General features: G+C 38.3%; 1 protein-coding gene across 2 annotated transcripts in view; it reads left to right on the forward strand.

Annotated features, from left to right (window-relative positions):
- LOC106057036 (gephyrin-like) overlaps positions 1-15,652 on the forward strand; it is an 86,910-nt gene that overhangs the window by 40,291 nt on the left and 30,967 nt on the right. For both annotated transcript variants that reach the window (XM_056023930.1, XM_056023931.1), the window contains exons 12-15: positions 14,435-14,613; positions 14,732-14,885; positions 15,073-15,194; positions 15,379-15,540. In XM_056023930.1, coding sequence (XP_055879905.1) covers positions 14,435-14,613; positions 14,732-14,885; positions 15,073-15,194; positions 15,379-15,540 — 617 coding nt within the window. The remainder of the gene's footprint in view (positions 1-14,434; positions 14,614-14,731; positions 14,886-15,072; positions 15,195-15,378; positions 15,541-15,652) is intronic.

The raw sequence follows: 15,652 nt of genomic DNA on the forward strand, positions 1-15,652 counted from the left end.
AAGAGAAAAAAAATATAGTAAGTTTGTTTCTGAGTCATTTCAGTCTGGTGTTGATTAGTGGAGTAGAGAGTACTCTCCTGAAACAATGGGTCTAACATTCATCGTGGGGGCAACCCATATAACTTGTATGTGTAAATAATAGACACGTTTTTATTTATGATGTTAGTTAACAAAAAAGAAAGTTGTTCTATTGACTGCTGCGTTAGATTTCTAAGCGCAGGTGGCCTTGCTGGGTTGTTTTTTTAAAGAGAGCCTCTCACTTGAGGTATACTTTGTCTCTCCGATATGATGAATGTTATCAGAGAAATGGTGCAGCCACTGGGCGAGAGATATCTGTTTTTTTTCTGACAGATAGTCAGTAGTAGTACAGGCTGAAAGAGTTCCTCACTGGGTATGAGTAATTCTAGAAATGAGTTAAAAATTGGTAGCGATGTGTCTAGCTAGCTGGAAGGTGGTGAGGATTCACAGAAAAACATTGAGTTGCATCTCGCTTCACCCAGAAATAGCTTCTTTTTTTTTTTTGTGTGGCCCCTTTCATGGAAATCGCCGCATATTTTGTTTTTAGGCCTGTCCATCTATATTGTGTACATCTCAAAAACTAGAAAAAAAAATGTTCCTATATGTTGTTGGTAATATAGTGAAAGGGAAATGCTTCTTTTGCATTTTTTTATGATTCCTCTTATTAGCTTGCAAACTCTTCATGCTTTAAAGGGTCAGGGTGGACACAGTGTGTGGCGCTATAATTCAGGCTATTGCATTGATGTATGAACAAACAATGTTCAAGTTACTATAATGAGCATATATTGACACTTTCAACGTTGCGAATCACGGGTAACAACTAGTAGATCTTTTAAAAAGGGAAGGAAAATTAATTTTTTTTTTGCTCTTCATTTTTGGGATACATTTCTCTTGTATAAATCTTCTGACTTTCATATTTGTTTTTTTTCGCATTGCTGCCTTGGCTATTGTTTTTCGCACTACTGATTTGTGTGTGTGTGTAAGCCCTGAGACGTGATGATTGCCCCTCCCCCCAATCGCCCAATTGAAGCCCCTTGTAACTTAATTGTGATATACTAGGAACGATGGCCATGGATTTAATGTGCTAGAGGGAGTTGTTATGGAGGTATCTTGATGATCCATTGCGGTCCTCCATGCAATTCGATCAAATGGGTTTTCAGTCTAGAGCAGGGAGTCACACACATTTCGTAGATTACAGACACTAGCGCTGAAATTCAAAGCGACACTAGTGGAAACAAGAGGGGAATTTCAGAGATGAACGTTCCAACCGCTGTTTATTGTCCATGAAACGTATTTCCAATGTCTTTTTGATGGAATTTTCCATTGGACTAGAACCAATGACGTTTAACTGTGAAAGGAAGCATGGGAGAACAACTAACATGCACAATATGAAACAATTCTTAAAAAAAAAAAAAAAAAAAAAAACTGAAGAGAAATAACTCCGCACCTACAACTCTCTCAATAATTTAGAAATTATTTCCCTTATTCGATGTTTAAAAAATTATTAATTAAGAAAAATTAATAATTAAGACTAATAGGTTAATTTTTTTTTAGTTGATTCATGTTTTGTTAGGTACAATAAATGTTTAAAATTCAACGTTGATCCTCGGAATGTTTTTGTGGGAGAAATAACGTGCTACAAATTTTTGACCAGACAGACAGAGTGATGTTTATAGACGCTTTGTACAAATTAGGATTTGCTTGAGAGGAGCGTTAGGTTTTGTTTCCCTTGTAAGAGAGTACCGAGAAGTAGTTGAAAGTAATGTAGTCTTCTGGTCTGTTAACAACCAAATGTAATAGCAAGGAATAGAAGATGTTCAAATGGTGTGATGATTTCTTAACGATTACTCTCATACTAATCTTCTTCACCACCTCTCTCTCTATATTTCCTCTTTTTCTCTCTTGTCTCTCTCTTCTCTCTCTGTTCCACTTTTGTCCTCCTATACTATTTCTGTCGCACATTCTCTCTCTCTTTGTCACTCACGCACTCGTTCTTTCATATTCTCTTAATCTGCCTCACCTTATTTGTCTCTCTCTTTCTTACACGCTTGTTAACTCTCTATCTTTCTGTCTCTCTCTCTTATGCTCTCCTTCTGACACTCTTTCTGTCTCTCTCTTATGCTCTCCTTCTAACACTCTTTCTGTGTCTCTCTTATGCTCTCCTTCTGACACACTTTCTGTCTCTCTCTTATGCTCTCCTTCTAACACTCTTTCTGTCTCTCTCTTACGCTCTCCTTCTGACACTCTTTCTGTCTCTCTCTTATGCTCTCCTTCTGACACTCTTTCACTTTATCTCTGCCTGTGTTTTTTCCTCTCTTTATTTTCTATCCGCCTCATTCCTTACACTTATACGCACACACACACACACACACAGTTTCCTTATTTCCCCATTGACAACAGAATGAGTGCAAGGTTAACGGGACTGATCCCAATGGACAATTCATACATTGGCTAGTCTCTTGTAACTGAAGATAGTGAAAGCCAGATAGGGATCTACTTGAATGACTCGGTTCAGAACAGTCACACACACACGCGCACGCGCGCACCTCACACACACGCGCGCACCTCTCACACACACACACGCGCGCGCACCTCACACACACGCGCGCACCTCACACACACGCGCGCACCTCTCACACACACACACACGCGCGCGCGCGCACCTCACAACTGTCCAAAACATGACGTAAAAAGCAATAATGAATGTCAAATCTGGGCGACTGTCTAGAGACACATCATTTTTAAAAAAGTGAGAGCTCGAGAGGTGAGCTCTTGAGGATCGTAAACCATGGCCAGGTGTGAGTAGAATCATAATATATAGGGTACGTGCATGGCCAGATCCCCCTCTCCTTTATTCCAGGCATTCTGTGGCCTGACACGGAGGCCTCTCGCAGACTGCTCTCCAGAGTTCTAATTGTTTCGTCGTAACTTTGTTCATAAAATCTACTTGGAACTGTGACAAGTCTGAAGGGAGCCCGAGTGATTCCCTTCACTTGCAGCTGTTACAGCCCATTGTTTATTTCTCGAAGGAGGAAGCAAAAGCAACCCCAAAAAACATTGAGCATACCAGGTCACATCCAAAGTGAACATTGCCAGACTGCCAGGTCACATTCAAAGTGAACATTGCCAGACTACCAGGTCATATTCAAAGTGAATATCGCCAGACTACCAGGTCACATTCAAAGTGAATATCGCCAGACTACCGGGTCATATTCAAAGTGAATATCGCCAGACTACCAGGTCACATTCAAAGTGAATATCGCCAGACTACCGGGTCACATTCAAAGTGAATATCGCCAGACTACCGGGTCATATTCAAAGTGAATATCGCCAGACCACTTCTTCTCATGGCGCCATAATAGTCGCTGCTAAAAAGAACACTTAATTGTTATTGTTATTTTAAAAACGAACTGCCAGGGTCGAGTTTCTTTAGAGACAAACAATTCATTGTACTGTCTTTAACAGTGTCCACTGAGAATTTATCTGGTGATTTGGCAGATTGGCATCAGTACCGCCCTTCCACACGCAACTAGAATCTTCTTAGGGATGTTAAGGGCATTGAAGGTAACTTTGAGGTCAGTTGTCATTATCCCCTCATTGATATAGCAACAGGGAATATTGTTATTTTAGACAACTTCCACAAACGCTTAATCTCTAGGCTTAAGTTTCTATATTTTCTAGTTTTTTCCATTTCCATTTATTACTATTTTTTTTATTTATTAATTAGTTATTTACTTACTTACTTAAGTAATTGTGCTTTTGGCTGCTTCCGTAGGAACTAGGCAGTTGTTTTTTGTGGTGTCTGTCCGCCCTTAACGTTTAAATTACAACAAAAAAAAAAAAAAAAACTATTAAGAGCCATTGAAAATCCAATTTGCCTTTATCACTTTCTCGAAAAGGATGCAACGACTTTTCAAAGCGAATCTTTTTAGCTTATAAAACTAACTATCCAGATTATATGCATATACATATACAATTAGAACTCTTGTACAACGTGATAAAAAGCCGGTTCTGCTTGGGTTATCAGAACGTTAAAAAAAAGACACTGATACTTCGACAACTTGACGAAAATATGCGGAAAGGCTTTTTTTTTTTTTTACGGCGTATAAAGTTGCGTTTTAAAACATCAAACTTGCATATTTTATACAAGTATACCATTTTTAAATCGATAATACAACTCACCGTCTTTTATGACAGACTTTTCTGAATGTGAAAATACACTGTGACCATTTTATGATAATAGAATGGATTTAATTAAGCACTATCCTTTAAAAGGTTAACAAATCAACTCCAAAGAATACTTGAAATGACTACATCAGTGTGTTGTATCAATGCTTATTGTGTTCGGTAATTATTTTCTTTTTTAGATATATTTCTCTTGTTAACAAATTATATCACCTGGACCAGGATTATCTGTTTATACTTCATAAGATGTTTAATTGTTTTTCTAAAAATGGTAATTATGTGAAAAAAATGCTTTGCATTTTTAAGTTTGACATTAAAAGGGTTAGCATTCAAAAGACGATAAGTAATTTTAGCCAGGCACAGAATATGGTGAAATTAGATTTTAAATAGCGCTTTTAGTTTATGTCATCTCAAGCTGACGGACAGACTATACAACAAAAACAACTAAGCTGCTTTTTTTCCATTCGGTGGTCGCTAAAGAAAAAAAAGGTATATGAACCCACTTCGCCCCCCCCCCTCTCTTTTCTTAAATCTCTTTCTCTTAATACGCCCTTTTTCCTGCGTGAAAAAAAAAAAGGGGGGGGGGTGGGAGGGTTAGCTGGTTCATTTCACATTTGATTTTCCGCAGGCGATTGAGAACTGTATTTCTTCATAATAATAACAGATCCAATATTGGAACATGAGCAGTAGGCCTGGTTTAAGTACAGGCAGCATGCCTGTGTCTTGCATGCAAGAGATCAAGAATATAAACAGATATACATTTCATGCAAAATGTTTAGTATTTATATATCTGCATTGCATGTGATCATTGCCTGCGCACTCGGCTCCAAGGTACATACTTTTTCCTTCCGAGTACTTTGGATGGCAGGGAAAAGGCTTGCTTTAACATCTTCTAGATCCTTCTTCCCCGTATTTAACGAAATTATTCTGGGGAAGAAAGGGAATGCCCATCATGCAAATATACTTCATCGTACTTTTGATGATATGGGGTCATCATCATCTGTCTCTTGACTTTTGTCGTAGGGGTGCTGTCACAGTTCGCGTATATAAACCCTCCATTTTTCCCGGTTAGCAGCTGTTCTTAGCAGGATATAAAGATATGGGGTAAGAGAGGAGAAAAAGCAATATACATATATATACTCTCTTTCCCGTACTTGTGATGTTAGTGAAGAGTAGAGGAAAGATCAGATATACATCAGTGTTTCCTTTTCCTGTACTTTTGATATTGGTGAAAAGAGGTAGAAAGGTCCGATATGGAAAGGGACTGCAGGCACGACATGGCCTAAATTGTGCCGATGTGCCTAAAATCAAAATCACAAAATCACTCCCGATATGGAACTGCATATTCTTCTCCGTACTTTTGATGATCCAAGAAGAGGCAAGGCCCTGTATTTCATTGTCATTCTAAATGTCAGAGTAAAAAGTAACAAGTAATCCAATAAACAACAGCATGCATTACAATGTCTAATATTACCAGGACTAGAGCTCAGCTCTGATATCCATGTGACCACATTGAGTAGTGTGTCCGGCAGCCATCTCGCGCCATAATGTCAACGGAGGTGCCGCGGAGGGCGTAGTTTTACGAAAATTGCGCCCCGCGGCAAGTAGCGGAACGCTGTGGAGTCTCATGAACTATTCAGCAGGGCAAGTGGCAGAAAGACTTTTATTTGGTTGATTTCTGTATTACTCAATGTCAGGTAATCATTACAAGAGATGGGGAAGATATTCTGACTGTCTGACATTTTGAAAAGCTCAAAATGTTTTTTTTTTTGGTCGGCAGAGGCCTCCCCCCGCCCGCCTTGGAAAAATGTTATTGGATTGCAACACTTTTCCTTAGGGTGCGGAGACTTAGTAATGGGGAAAGGAACTTTTTTTCTATCTATCTATCTATCTATCTATCTATCTATCTATCTATCTATCTATCTATCTATCTATCTATCTATCTATCTATCTATCTATCTATATATCTATCTATCTATCTATCTATCTATCTATCTATCTATCTAATCTGTCTGTCTGTCTGTCTGTATCTATGTGTGAATATATATACGTCTACTTATCTTTCCGAAATTTATAAGTATCTTAAATAAACTTTAAAACTGTATTCTTCGTTAGTAGTCTCTGCACTCCTATATGGTTGTGGAAGTTGGACACTGAACGCTATGGCTGAAAGAAGAATTCAAGCCTTTGAGAGTCAATGTTACAGACAAATGTGTATCAGATACTAGGACAAATGAGTTTGTACTTTTACAACATTGTGTCTGGCTAGAAGGAAGAACTTTAAACTACTGCAGAGACTTGAGCTGGTTAGGTCCTATTGTAAGACATGACTCACTGTCTAAAGTCATCCTTCATGGTACATTCAAGGGAGCACGAAGACAAAGTCGTCCAAAGAAAATCTGGCTGGACAACAACATAAACTAATGGGCCGGCACCTCTCTTGATAGCTTGCTAATAACAGCTGCTGACCGGGAAAAGTGCAGGTATTTCGTCACGTGAGCTGTCACAGCACCTCGACGACGAAAATGAAAATGAATGTCTTTGGCAAATCGTGGGCACATATGTGAGTCATATTGTCAGAAAGATTTCGTGAAGCCGCCTACACTTGGGTCAATTTCACGGAGTAGTTCTTCTTGCATTTCAAAAACCCTTACAAAAAGATACCCTGGTGATCCTGTATGAGTGGGAGGAAAAGTTTGAGTTGCTTGTTTGCCAAAATGGTGGGACTTACAGGCTAGAAATCTGTCGGATACTTCACTGTGAAGTTACTTTTTGAGCCTTCAAATGTGCGAACCCACAGAGCAAAGAAGTTCATCGGTTTTACACATTATAACTCTTGTGGCTGTTCTATAGATAGTACAACCAAGGTGCTAAACATAAGGCCGTGAGAATAGTAACAGGAAAACGTTACGAATGCCATCTCATAGTAAATGAAGACAACTGATCGCTTCCACCGTACTGGCACTGCTTAGCATGTAGGACACTTGTGGATCTAAAGCTACTACATGCGTAAACTTTAGTGGTCTCAAACGTTTGAGATCGGAGAATGTTGGACAAGGAGCACAAATGTATGTGTTTTTAAGTGACGCTCAACTTTAGGAACCGCGCGATGTAAGAGAGTGAGAGTTGGAAAGAAAAGATGGTTCAGTAGTTCGCAAGTTCAAGTCTATAAATCAAAACTCCATGAGGACTCTTCTAAGACTGACAACAAGTGAATGGATCCACAAGAAAATGACTTACAGAGGTCATTGATCATATCTTCAAACAGACAGCATAAATCAATAAGTCCTGACTATTACTTTTAAACTCTCTCCCCCCTTCCTTCATTGTGTTCTTTCTCTCTCCCCCCCCCACGCAGTCTTTTGTTAGTCTCTTGAGACCTATGGAAGTAGAAAGAGGGCCTCCCCCAACTACAAGTTTCTCGCCCATGCGACGCCCACAGGTGTCATTTCGTCTGCCCACTTTCTGGTGTATCACCATTAGGTAAATGAGGGTTCCAGAAAGTGTCTGTGTGTGTGTGTGTGTGAGAGAGAGAGACGGAGTGTGATACTAATGCTAATAGTCCTTGGAGAAAACTCTGTGTGAGTGTGTGGGGACTGGGTTACTGTACGAGTGGGCCAAGCGATTGTAATCCTAACTTGATAGGCGCCCAAGGGCTAAGTGGAAATAACACAACTCAAAGAAATACTTCGCAACTGTAATTATGAAAATGTCTTTGTATAGAAATGAGTGCCCTCGAGATTGAACACAAATCTGCCAAGGTTTAAATCCTGGTTAATATTTAGGATTTTTTTTTGGGGGTGGGGATGGTTTAGTCCTCATAATACCTGTTATTTTATATTTTTTAAATATTTTATTTGTTTAAAACTTGAATAGACATTCAGCTTGCCAATAAGCTGGCTATTTAGTACATTTCTATGTTATCGGGTTAATATATATATATCTAATCTATATCTATTTATATATCTATATATCTGTCTGTCTGGCTGTCTGTCCAGTTATCTTTCTATCTGTTTATCTATCTAATGGCTGATGTATCTGTTTTATCACCTAACACCAAGAGCAAATGAACTGTATCCTCCCTTATACATCCTGCAAATTCTTTTTTCCACTCTTGTCCGTTCATCTCTTTCTTCTGCGTCATTTGGCTTTACTCCCTCCCATCTCCGCCCCGCAGGTGGGCGCCCCGTGAAGACGACACAGCCGTGAAGATGAATGGTTGAAGCAATACGTGTGCACTCTAACCACCTCGGGGTACACTCTGCATGCTGCGGTCTCTGGAACCACTTCCTTTCTCTGGCAGTGCTTCTTAAACTGGGGAAAGTCTGTACGCCTTTCGGGGTCATCTAAGGGCTTTCGGGGAGTCAGAGATATATGTCCATGTAACTGGCTAGTTCATAGCATTCATTCAGACCTTATTTCATTCTGTTTGTTTTTGGTTAACGTTTGCATGAATAATTTCATAGTTTTCAGTTTCTTTGAGCTATCAATTGTATTCATCGTTTTTTTTTTTTAAATATAATCGACTTTATATATATCGCTTACAAATCATTGCTTTTAAAATATAATCGACTTTATATTTATCGCATACACATTAGCAGATTCGAATGCTTAAAATCTTAAGCATACTTCACACTTACTAGCCCTATTGTCACCATTAAGTTATGCTGCCCAGATAATCATCATTAAATAGCTGTCGAAAGTGGGTGTCACGGATGAATATGTGTATGTATGTATAATCTATTTTTACAATCTGCGCGAATGACCGGAAGTGTGTTTTGTTGTCAGAGACCAGCGTGTGTGATATTCAGTAAAGTTGATTAAAGTTTATGTGTTTGATCTAGTGGTTTCATTGTTTTATTTCGTTAACTAGAACTGAACCAGGGACACCTAGACGTATCGAGACCTAAGGTAGATTCTATCGAGTTATAAGTATAAATATAATAGGAAAGCTTTGACAGTGGGAAATGTTTGTGCTGTCTTATTCAATAAATATTTTTGGTTAGAATCCATCTCCATTAGATTATATCTGAATGAGTTAACAGTAACGTAGTCTAGTTCTATTTAAAACTGTGTACTGGTGCATTAGATATAAACGTATTTATTAGATGGGCGCATAGATCTACTGTAGTAGTGGAAAATGGGCTCTGTGCATTATGAATGGTCTAAAAGGGGACTGTAGTACTCGCAGCGTTCAGAACCGCTGCCATGATCAGAGCTTCTGAAAGTAAAGAAAAAACACGACTTAATGCTTGGCTAAACAAAATAGGAAGAGAAAGAAAAAAAAATGCTCAAAATTGTGTACACCCCACCTCCCTCCTCTCAGTGTATTTGAAGCGGTTTATTCTTAGGCTACTTCTAATTACTATAAAACACGAAGAGCTGTCAAAAATAGCTTCAAAGTGAAGTCATGCACATTTCTGTGAAGCATTTAATTAACATAGAAATTATGAACGAAAAGTTGGCATGCCTTCTTCCGAATCTTAGCCCTCATCGTTTTTATGAAGCTACAGAATGTACTTCAGAAACTTAGCTCGGTACTTTGATGGTCAAAATAGGAGTAGTTTTTGCGGCTCCCACAAGAGTCGCTATTAGTTTTGTTTGGTCTGTCCATCTTGCACAAATCTGGTGCAACGGCTCCTTTTTTATCTTCTGAAAGTGAACAGTTTTGTTTTTAAAATTTATCATTTAACAGTTGTTTTTTTTTAAATAAAATTACACTAATTTTTAAATAAAAACTCCAGGGAAAGCAAGTCTTTTAGGTCACAGACTTCGTTAATGGCTTCGCATATTGGTACAAAAAAAATTAGCTTCTAAGATTAAAATCGAAAAAATATTAATCTCTCTTTGTTAAATATTTTACATTTACCAAGTCATTTAGCATAATTTTCAATAAATTGTTGTTTTTAATCCGAACATTTGATAAAGTTGTAAGTCTATAAAAGGGGTTACTTTCACATCGCGTAGTCATGATACTTTCAATTCGTTTCCATTTTTACTTTAATCGGGTAGGAAAACAGATCTCTATAAATTGCATGCGGAGTAAGCTTTGTAAGTAAGTAACATTTGCATCGCCTCCTCCCTGCCAAGAACTCATCATCTTCTTTCATGGAGTTGATCTGTTCATGTGTTCACTTATCACTCATACTCTGGATTTTTCTTTCGCCCACTTCTGAGTTTTTACCAATATCAGTTTCGAGTTCTTCTTCACCCATTCTTTCTGTTCATTTTGTGGACTTTATAGGACGACTGTTTTGAACATAGCTAGTTATTACAAGAATCTGGAAAGCTTTGATTGATTTATGCTTTTCGAAAGAGTTGACTCTGAGACTCTTGGACGTTTTCCCTCCATCGCTCTGCCTGAACCATTCTTCTGTTTCGGAGGGATCAAATCAGATGCAAAGGTTTCATCCCTAATACCGTTGTCTCCTTTCCCAAGACGCTCAGGCTAGAGGCGAGCTAACACACCGAAGACCTGCCCGACACTCCTTCTATGTACTACATCAATCGTGCAGTGGTACATAAAATAGTACCTTTGTGAGTAGAATAGTGGCAGGGATGTTAGGGGTTCTCTTCCATCCCACCTATTGCATTGGACTCGGTCCTTAGGCACCCCATGGGGGATTCAGTTTTGCTTCTCTAATGGCCCAATCGTCTCTCCTAATGAAGACTCAGACGCGTTGCTCGGACTTTGCTGAAGTCTATCACAGTGTTACCTGCAAGTGGCTTACTACTGGCACGAATGTATTTTGAAAAGTATATCTATGTATGGAACCGGCAGCTTCGTAACCATGTTGGTTTCCAAGAAAGAGGAACGTTTATTGTCAGTAGCTAATGGTTTCAAGTCTCTCAATAAGGGAAAACACTGTGTCAGAATCTGCTGTATGTGATTTAAACTGCACAATCAGACAGTGGCGTAGCTACCAATGTGCGGGTGGTGCGGGCCGCACAGGGCACCAAGTGGAGAGGGGCACCAAAATTCCCCCATTGTGTATTAATTTCCTATTTCCGTGAGCTTTTCAGTAAAAACGACTAATTGTATGGACACGAACAAACATAAACTACTGTATTTTAAACATGAACTAACGATTTATAAACTAGTCATGTCGCTATTTTGTTTCATCTCCTTGACTATTTCTTCAATACAATGTAAGCTATAGAACAGTTTGAATCTAATTTACTACATTTATTTCGGACACACGGTACATGTTGTTACTACACTGATCGATGCTCTGTAATATAAAGAATAAGAAGAAGATAGGCCAACCTTTTTTTTACTTCATTGTTTAGTCCATTGGTTAAATCTAGATATTGAGTTTAGAAATATATTTCTAAACTCTAGCTCTATACAATTGTCTTAGTTTATTCATTTCTTTATGATTCTTAATAGTTTAATTTTTGAAATAATTCTATTGTAATATCAATTTTTTAAAATAAGCTAACCTTTGTTTTCTACGAGTTTTTTTTTTAACTAACTAGTTAATTGTAATACTGTAACGTAAACAAAATGATGAACAGTGCTCAAGACTGACTAGTCTGGGTGGCGCCTCAAACCCCTTTTAAGCTCAGGCGGAGAAATCGGCATCTCTGGTTCTGTCCAGTCTGTGTAGTCTATAAGGGCCCCGTACCCAGATCTATCGGGGTCCCTCATTACCGACCCATCGGTGTAGCAGAAAATGGCATCTGATGGGTTGAAATTCGCCTGAGAGTAGGAAACAATAAGGCCCAAGATTCGATTATACAAGAGACGAAAACCTGGAGAGTTAGTAAATTTACTATCAAAGTACGATCCACTCTTGAGGGAGCATGTGCTTCGAACTAATCTTTGTTCCAGACCGAATACATACATGTCTCCACAAATACAAAATGAATTTATTACAAAATTGGGGGATCACGCTAAAAAAACAAATCACACAGCAAGTAAAACAAGCCAAATATTTCTCTATTATTTTTGACAGTACACCTGACATCTTAAAGCTTGATCAAACTTCCCAAATTTTACGGTACGCTGTCATGGGTAATGACGGGGTGCAGGTTCGTGAGTCTTTTATTGACTTCATTGACACAAAGGACAAGCATGCTGCTGGAATCACTGAGATGATTCTAGAGAAACTGCGTTCGGATGGCTTAGACATAATGGACTGCAGGGGTCAAGGCTATGATAAAGCTGCAGTCATGAAAGGTCAAAACTGCGGTGTCCAAAAAAAACGTATTCTAGAAGTCACTATTCATTGCCCGCTCAGACTCTGGAGACATTAACTAGCAGAGATGAAAATTCATCGACTAGATTTGAAGCAGGTGGATTATTGGTTGCTGTTCAGTCTTTTAATTTTCTCACCTTTCTTGGATTTTGGGCTCCTGTATTAACTGAAATTAATGATGCGCAATTCTACCTTCAAAAACAAGGATTGTCTATTCGAGACTGCTCATTCAAACTAAAAACATTAGAGACATTTTTAAGTAGTAATCGAGAGGACATCGCTGAAGCCAACATTACCTTTGCCGAAAGCGTGTGTTCAGATCTGAGAATCAGTACAGAATCTCAAAAACGTATTGGCCATAAGAAAAAGATGCCTGGTGAGAAAAGTGACAACTCTGTACTTACACACAAAGAAGAGCTACGAAGGGAAATATATTCTACCTTGGACAGGATTGTTCAAGAAATAATCACCCGATTCGAGCAACTTCATGATGTAGCAGATAGATATGAATTTTTGTCGCCTTCCCAGCTATTAAATCCTCAGGTCGAAATCAATCTCGATAATACTGCTAGCGACATTGATAAAAACGAATTTCTGCTGGAGCGAAAGAGGCTTCAACGGTTTGTCACAGTTTCATCAGAAGCCTCCGAATTTCCAAAACAAGGACCTGTTGAGCTCTTGAAATTTATAAAAAAATATCAGCTAGAAGATTCAGTCCCGAATATCGTCATCATGATTCGCATATTTTTGACTATTGCGGTAAACGTCGCTACATGCGAAGTTTTTGCAAACTTAAACTGATCAAGAATTATTTGCGATCAACGATGACTCACTAATTTGGCCATTTTGTCCATTGAACAAGAGCTGGCGGAAAAAAATGGATTTCGATAAAATTATTGATACTTTTGCCAGCAAGAAAGCGCGTAAAATTCATTTGTAGTATGTTTATGTAAAAGTGATTTTTTTGAATTAAAAATATTTGATTTATGAATACATATTATTTTAAACAGGTTTTGCAATGTTATTAATTAGTTAGTTGTTTTTTTTTGGGGGGGGGGGGCATCAAGATGAGGTACCGCACCAGGCATCATATACTCTAGCTATGCCACTGCAATCAGAACAACATTGAACAGCAGCAGACATGACATTTGGCTAGTGCTATGAATCTAATGACATTTAGAACCATTTAATTATGGAATCATTCTTTCTTTCTTTCTTTTTTTTTTTTTTTTTACAATAACTCTATTCAATTTGTAACTTCGTGGAAACTTCAAAAGCCTAAATCCTGGGTGGATGGACTTGGATCTCGAAAACGGCTCTAATGAATTTCCTTGAAATTTGAAACTTGCCGTATTACTAGCTCAATGTCCTCACTGGGGAAACTCTAGTTTGACCGTTCTAATTTTTTGCGCATCGTCTTGTAAGTCTAGACCATTGGAAGATGTGTAGTAGATGTATACATTCGCTTGACCTGGATTCTTTCTCGGGTGGAAGGGGCGGGGTACACATGTTCCATTGTTTTTTAATCTAATATTCATGAGTTCTTTGGAGTCGCTCTATAAGTTGTATCAAGGAGGTTTTAATCTAGAAAGTATTTTTTTAATGTCTTTCTTGTTGAGGGGTTTGATTTGGAATATTTCGGTTTTAAATTGGACTCTAGAATGTTTGCGACGAGCTGAGTGCATCACTTGAAGAGTAAAAAAAAACCTTCACCAACTTAGATATTCAAATTTGTTTTGATTATTTCAGGCTTCTGAAAACATTTTTTATTGGCTTCATTTATGTTTTTATTTTTAAATTAGGAAATAAAATAAAAGTTCTGGTACAAAAAAAAATAATCTCACTTTTGATATTTGTATTTCCTGTTCCGAAGAGTTGACTTTGGTCGCAAGAGAGCACTAACACAAAACAAAAGACTAGATTCTCCGACATTTTATTAACACTACACCATTGCTCCTCTCAATAATTAAGAAATAATAATTAAGTCGTATATTTGTTTAATATAGCCTTACTATTTTTTTCTCCATTAGCCAGAGAAAACTGTTACTTCGGGTTTCTGTATGCGCATTAACACTGGCGCCCCAGTTCCAAATGGTGCCGATGCTGTTGTACAAGTTGAGGATACAGAACTTGTTGAGGCCTCGGTGGACGGCAAGACAGAGATACAGATCAGGATTCTCAAGTTTCCGACTGTTGGTCAAGACATCAGGTTTGTTTTTTTTAAGTTCGTGCAAGACACTGTCCACATTAGGCCTTTTGCTGAAGTAGTTTTGTGGTCACGTTTGACAGTTGCACAATAAATATTTTATTGAATTTTTTAAAACCAGGCCTGTTGGATCGGATATTGAGAAAGGTCAAGAGGTTCTTAGTGTTGGACAGAGACTTGGTCCATCTGAGCTTGGACTACTTGCCACTGTGGGTGTAACCACTGTCCAGTGTTATTCTTTACCAACTGTCGGTGTTCTGTCTACTGGTAACGAGGTACCTAGTTTATTATTTGTTATTCAGATTGTCGATGTTTTCTTCTTTTGTCTTTCTTTGCCTCCATTGGTCTCATACTTGGTTGGCTGTATTGTTTTAATCTAAAAGGTAATTGAATTCACTTAGTCACAGTCTCCAGCTTGGCTTAAGTTTTAATTCTAGTAATGTTGTCTCATTTCACTCTCAGCTGGTTGAACCTCATGCACCGCTAACTGAAGGTAAAATCAGGGACAGTAACAGAACAGTTTTGTTAGCTCAACTCAAGGAGCTTGGTGTGCCATCTGTTGACCTAGGGATCGCCAGAGACAGGTTAGTAACATGACACAGAGTGTGTTGCCTTTTTTAATGGCTAGTAGCATATAAAATATCTTCAAGAAAAGTTTATAAACATAAATTTAAAAGGCAGCTTCAACACTGACAAATACAGCACTAACACAATGCTAACATAGTTGGCATCATCTTGGTTTGATACAAAGCTTTATGTCTGTTTCAGCCCTGACACTTTGCTACAGAAGCTCTCTGATGCCATGGACATGGTGGATATTGTAGTCACGACAGGCGGAGTCTCAATGGGAGACAAGGATTACCTAAAGCAGGTCCTTCTGGTGGACCTTAAAGCCAAAATTCATTTTGCCCGAGTTCTGATGAAGCCAGGGTAAGATTTTTTTTCCATCAAATTTGATTATAATTCTTTTAATTGCCACTTGTAAAAAAAAAAGTAAAGTTCCAGCTTTCAGACCTTGTAATCTAAAATGTTTTACATGTTT

The sequence above is a fragment of the Biomphalaria glabrata genome, chromosome 3 (genome assembly GCF_947242115.1).
Source record: "Biomphalaria glabrata chromosome 3, xgBioGlab47.1, whole genome shotgun sequence".
In the NCBI taxonomy this organism is placed as follows: Eukaryota; Metazoa; Mollusca; class Gastropoda; family Planorbidae; genus Biomphalaria; species Biomphalaria glabrata.